Source organism: Rhinoderma darwinii, chromosome 6 (genome assembly GCF_050947455.1).
Source record: "Rhinoderma darwinii isolate aRhiDar2 chromosome 6, aRhiDar2.hap1, whole genome shotgun sequence".
Classification (NCBI taxonomy): domain Eukaryota; kingdom Metazoa; phylum Chordata; class Amphibia; order Anura; family Rhinodermatidae; genus Rhinoderma; species Rhinoderma darwinii.
Window position 1 is genome coordinate 130749440 of NC_134692.1, and position 6508 is coordinate 130755947.

The window sequence follows — 6508 nt, forward strand, 5'->3', positions numbered from 1 at the left end:
GTGTGGCAGGTCCCTTTGAGTTCACGGGCTCCCATGCCATCTGCTAAAGCAGTAGTTACGCCACTGACTGAAGGACTGGATGGGACAGGGGGCCTGTGGGTCCCCTAGTATTTGGCAACTGCGACCGATGTGACCCCTATAGCTACACCACTGCAACTTATTTTAGTTTGTTAATATGTATGCCAATATTTACATCCCCACAATGCTAAATATTGATCGCGCCTTGTAAACTAATATGGCACCTGAGGTTTAATTTCCAGAGATTTTGCTGCTGTATGTGCGCACTCATCTGCGCATCAGCGGACATATGTAGAATTCCAGCCATCATCTACAGTGATGCACATGGTGGAAGCCGATGCCCTCTTTCTAACTATGGATATACCCATTAGGGTATATTCACACGGCCTATTGTCGGCCATCTTTCGGGCCGTAAACGGCCGAAAAACGTCTGAAAAATCGGAAGCAGAACACCTCCAAACATCTGCCCATTGATTTCAATGGGAAAACGGCGTTCTGTTTCAACGGAGAGTTTTTCGCGGTGTTTTTTTACGCGTAAAAAAACGGCCGCGAAAAAGAAGTGCAGGACACTTCTTGGGACGTTTTTGGAGCCGTTTTCCATTGACTCTATTGAAAAAAGCTCCAAAAACGTCCGTAAAAAACGCAGCGAAAAACGCGAGTGACTTAAAAAATGTCTGAAAATCAGGAGCTGTTTTCCCTTGAAAACAGCTCCATATTTTCAGACGTTTTTAGTCTAGTGTGTGAACATAGCCTTATGCAGTCACACATCAGAAGACAATTCAGAAGAAAATGACCCAATTTGCTTCTCTGAGAAATGTGCACGGATTTACATCATACTCTTCTATTTCTCTTGAACAATACTATGCAAGAGGGAACTTTTCCAAGTTTCAGTCTACCTCTCCGTAAAGGGGTATGCCCATCTCTTAAATGTATGGCATATCCACAGGATATGCCATAAAGTCCAATAGATGCCGGGGTCCTCGACCCTTGTCCTTCCTTCTGCCGCCATTGCTGGGCTCCGGCCACTTAATTACGAGGCCGGGTTTTCTGGAAATAGCCAAGTGTATTTTGCTACGCTGTTTCTGGAACTTCCTTAGAAGTGAATTGGAGTTACGGAAACAGTGTAGCACAGCGAGCTACACTGTTTCCGGAACTCGGGGGTACGGAAATAACATAGTTCGCTGTTCTACGCTGTTTTCGTAACTCCCATTTACTTTTAAGGGAGTTCTGGAAACAGCGTAGCAAAACAGCTGTTTATAGAAACCTCGTAACTCAGTGGGCAGAAGCCCAGCGTCCGCTGCAGATGGTAGTACGGGGGGTCAGGGGGGCCCCGTTCTAGAGATAGGTGCATTCCCAGAGGTGGGACCTGCATCTATTGGACATTTATGACACATCCTTTGGATATGCCATAAATATTTAAGTTGGGAATACCCCTTTAAGTTTGTACAGGTAACATGAACCAGCACCAGTAACTACCTCCTCCACGTCAAATCCTGATGTTTTTTTTAACATTTTAATCTCGGCACCCTTTTTATGTTGAGAGATATTTTTCTTACACTTTAGAAGTTTGCAGTTATGTTCATCTATTATCCTGTGCCGTCTTGCATCCTCTGGTTACATATATTCCTGCCACAGTTCGCATGTTAAAATGGCAAAAATCATATCCCGCAAATGGCCATAATCACATGCAGATGTTAGTTTAGATAGAAGCTTAACACTTGTCAGTCAAGCAGCCAACGGAAGTAAAGATAAGTCCATAAACTCTAAGATATGAGATATTGAATCTATGAATATTGTGGGACATCTATTGTATAGTTGTGACCAGTAAGATTGCAGCGTGTAACTTCCTATGACTACTAAAACATTATAAAAGTTCTTACTTTCAACTAATACAAATACAGTGGGATCCCAAGTTCTGCCAAGGTATGGAAACTAGAATATATCTGTAAATGTTACATTTGCACTGTCCTTGAATTGTCCTTGAACTAACTGTAAGGGCTCATGCACATGACCATTGTTTTCTTCAGCGTCCTATCCGTTTTTTTTGCGGATAGCATACTGAACCATTCATTTTTATGGGGCAATGCACATATCTTTTTTTGGCGAAGACGTGTGTCTGTTCAACAAATTGTAGAACAGGTCCTATTCTTGTCCGTATTTGCGGTCCGTCTCACCCATTCTAGTGTATCGGCCTGCAGAATAAACCGACAGCACATGGAAGCCACTCGGATCCGTGTTTTGAGGTCCGCAAAACGGAAATGGTCGTATGCATGATGCCGAAATGCGGTCACATATGTAAGTCTGTTGACAAATTAAAATGTATTATTGCTGCAAGACTGCAAGTGTATCATAGGAATAACTGTAAAAGAATAGGGAATGTACAAAGAATAGCTCAATGTATTGAAATGCTTTGTCAACAATGAAAGTTTCCCTTTTCTTCCCTCGAAATTGAAGGGGTGGTAGACTGTCCATTATTGATTTGATTAGTTATTATAATATCTATGTAGGAAAATGTTCATTTTGATTAAAGGGTTTGTCCAAAACATGAAATGTATGATATACTGTATCGATCCGATGTGTCACTTGGCACATCAAAACATTACATGGACAGTCCATTGGGTTCAAAGGAACTGTGTAATGCTTCTTTTACCCAAGGGTGGCGCTGCAGGGAAATTGCACACTTGCTCCCGTGTACTTCAGCTGCTGTAACATAATTCTTTTAGGGGGATGGACATTTCTGAGTGACATTTTTGAGTGTTCGACTGTCCCGTACTGAAAACATGATTACAGCACGGGACAGTTTTCGGACAGTTATTACGGACCGAACACGCTCGTGTGAATCCGGCCTAACAGTAAAATGATCCTTGTTGCCATAGCAACCAATCAGAGCTCGGGTTTTATTTCTTGAATTGTCCTGGAAAAAGGAAAGCTGAGCTCTGATTGGTTTTAATGGATAGCTGTTAGACAGTTTTGATAAAAGAAGCACAAACTGCCTAAAAGAAAAACTGGCCTTGTTGCCCATAGCAACCAATCAGAGTTAAGCTTTCATTTTCTAAACTGCTTTGGAAACAACAAAGCTGCTCTGCGATTGGTTGCCATGGGCAAAAAGGGCAAGTTTTTCTTTCATTTTTGAATAATATAATATTTTTAGACAGTTGTCTGATTAAGGGGCTTTCCAGTTATAAGAAATTGATGGCCTATACTCAGTTGATTAGCTGTTCTGAAGGAGCCGTAGCGCTCGTGCGAGCGACGCTTCCCCTTATTTTTTCACAGGCTCGTACTGTGCATCTCTGACACACTTGTAAGGAGAAGTCTGTAATACTGTGAACCGCGGCAACAAGTGTGTCGGCAACTCACAGTACGAGAAGTGACAGTAATGAAGGGGAAGCAATAACAGCTGATCGGTGGGGGTGGCGAGAGTCAGACCCCCACCGATCAGATATTGATGGCCCATTTAAGGCAAGGGCTACATGGTGACGACACAGGTTGCGTTTCCAAAGATCACTGTGTCGCGCTGCGTTGTGACCCGCAACTTCCTGCGACCTTCGCAACAAGCCCAAACTTACAGTTCGCAATGTGGCCACATTCACTTACATTATTGCGATGTACGCAGCGCTACACATACATCGTTGGATGCACGACCTGTGTCGCTGCCAAAGTCGCCTTGTAGCTGTTGCCTAACACAACTGCTGAATCAGTAAACTAGGAAATGAAGCTGCATCCTTTCCATATGTTTGGGCACTAAGTGTGGAATTGGAGTTACAAGCTCCAAGTGCCCAGGTCATCAGTGCAAATGGCGCCCCCTTTAGGGCAGGAGGTTCCCCTTTCAGTAATAACAGGAGAGGCGCCCTATGCGCACACCCCAAAAGCCGGCCATGCAAGCTGCTTTTTTAGTGAAAGTTCAGATTGATATGTTAATGTTTTTTTTCTGTCCTGCAGTTTCTAACCATGTACCAGGAACTACTTGAAAATACGTGTTATGCCGCCTGGGACTTATACAGTTCCCCAGAGCTATGGGCGTTAGGGTCTAGCGCCAGCGACCCCACGGTTCTCCAGTACTTCAGCTTCATTCTGTCCATTGTCACATGTATCATCGGATTTGCCGGCAACATTATTGTCATCTTTGTCACTGGATTCTTAATGAAGAAGAACAAGTCTAAAATTTGGTTCCTGAACTTGGCTCTAGCCGACTTGGCCTTTCTTCTCTTTCTACCACTTCATGCCGTGTCTACAATAAGAGGACAATGGCCGTACGGCTCCACTGTGTGCAAATTCTACAACTTCCTTACCGTAGTTAATATGTATGCCAGTATTTACATCCTCACTGCGCTAAATATTGATCGCGCCTTGTCTGTCGCTAAACCCATATGGCACCTAAGGTTTCATTCCCGGAGATTTTGCTGCTGTATGTGCGCAGTTATCTGGGTATCGGCGGCCATATGTAGTATTCCAGCATTCGTCTTCAGTGATGTACATCGAGATTTCGTACGAGAACAATGCATCCTGTCCTTCAGTAAGGTTTGTTCGCAACCATCTAGTGACTGTGAGCTAGAAAATTATATCAATTTTACTGCTTTTTTTCCACGGGAAAGATGTAAGAATATCTCTGACTATTTCGAAATATCCAATAAAATGGAATTGGCTGCAATATGGAGGGAAGAACTTTTTGAAACAATAAACCATGTAGTGTCAATTGCAATGGTTGGTTATTGCATCCCAATGGGTGTTATCCTATTGTCCAATATCGTCATTGCGTTTCATGTGAAGACATCTAAGATGGCGGCACTCTCCAGACTGTACAGAGTGGTCATTGTCGCCATTATGAGCTTTTTCTGTACCAGGACACCACTTGTTTTAATACATATTATTTTCGCAGTGTCATTTTACACTATGCATTTCACTGTGTTGTATAAACTCTATATTTTTGTTCCGCTGTTATTCAGCGTATCCGCTACTAACAGTTTCCTAAATCCAGTGGTGTATGTGCTGGTAGGAAAGGAAGTAAGAAAGGAAATAATGAAATTTTTAGGAAAACGTAGACGTAGACAAATAGACATTTGAGAATACATTTATTGCCTATCAGTAGGATTTGTAATGATTGTCTGATCTGGGGGCTCTGATCCCTGGGCACCCGCTGATCACTAATAAAGGGGCTGTAGCTCTAATCAAATCACTGTGCCCTCTCTGAATGTAAACTGCTAGAGCTGAAGGAGCACTAAGAGTGCCGCACCCCCTTCTTTTAAACCATCTTTGGGAGCAGGGTAGCACCAGTTTTATGTGGGCCCTTGGATGATAGAGCAATAGTGGGCCCACTTTTGCCCCAACTTCTTTCATCCACCCAGTATACTGCACACCAATAATGGCACAAGGGACTGTTTGGATTCACACGTGGCATTTTTCCTTTGTGTTATTTTTTGTTACAATTAGATGATTCCTGTCATTTTTACACAAAAATGCAGCAAAAACGCACGTATCCTAAGAAGAGAGGCAGCTGGAGGCCACAAAGTTTATAATTGAACCCATTCAGAGTTTTGCGTGCTGTATTTTTTCAGATAACCAAAAGTATTTCTTTTGTTTTTACCCTCCCACATTCCAATAGTGTATAAGGTCTTATTTTTTGCGAGACATATGATCATTTTTTAGGCACAATTTTGTTATACACATGAGTAAGCGTCTCATTTATACAAACTTTATTATGGGGGAGATGCAGAACAATAAAGCAGTTTGGAAAAAAAAATTCCTGCCATTTACCGGTCACCATAAATAATGTGTTGACTGTATTGTACAGGTTGTCATGATGATATAGGGATATCAAATATGTTCATGTTATTCACGGTTATGTGATGTTTAATTAATAAAATGTATTTTAAAAAATGCGTTTATCCTAATTGTTTGGGTGGCTGTAGTTCTTCGAAATTTACTGGAAAAAAATAAAAAAAATGTTTGGTTTCATTAGGGAACTTTTACTTTTCACCTTTTCCTTTTACCTACACTGTCCTTGCAGATCTCTGTATGTATCTATATACCAGTACATTATACCTCTAAAGAAAAATACTATAAGAGCATTTAGGTAGAGCAAATCCTCTCATAGATAACAGTGCAGCCTGTGGCTCACTGTTATGATTTCTGCCTCCGGTTATAGCAGAGACAGTGTCACGATCCGTGGGTATGTGGGCCCACTGGGCCGCACCACCGTAGCGGAGTAGCAGCTGGCCAAACAACAGTCCTAGTACAATAGTACCTTTAATAGTCTAGACAGAAATGGAGGCTCGGCACAGATGAACTTGTAGACACCAGACGTGGTGTATATCAGCAGGCGTGACCGGTGGCACAACACGACGCCAACAGGTTAAGGTACAGGAACAGATATAGCACGGGATACAGGATACAGGTAGCAGGGCACAGGAACAGGATAACACTAAGGAACCATTTGGTGTAATAAACTGGTGAATGTGATCGGCGCTGCAATGTAGATAACAGCAAAGTGTTT

General features: G+C 42.4%; 1 protein-coding gene across 1 annotated transcript; it reads left to right on the forward strand.

Annotated features, from left to right (window-relative positions):
- The first annotated feature begins 3789 nt into the window (after positions 1-3789).
- On the forward strand, positions 3790-5819 carry LOC142656494 (chemerin-like receptor 1). The gene has a single exon (XM_075831427.1). The coding sequence runs from the start codon at positions 3967-3969 to the stop codon at positions 5077-5079; it is 1113 nt and encodes a 370-aa protein (XP_075687542.1). The 5' UTR covers positions 3790-3966; the 3' UTR covers positions 5080-5819.
- The last annotated feature ends 689 nt before the right edge of the window (positions 5820-6508 follow it).

Coding starts and splice junctions, on each gene's coding strand:
- LOC142656494 (XM_075831427.1), top strand. CDS start 3,967: ATGTACCAGGAACTACTTGAAAATACGTGTTATGCCGCCTGGGACTTA.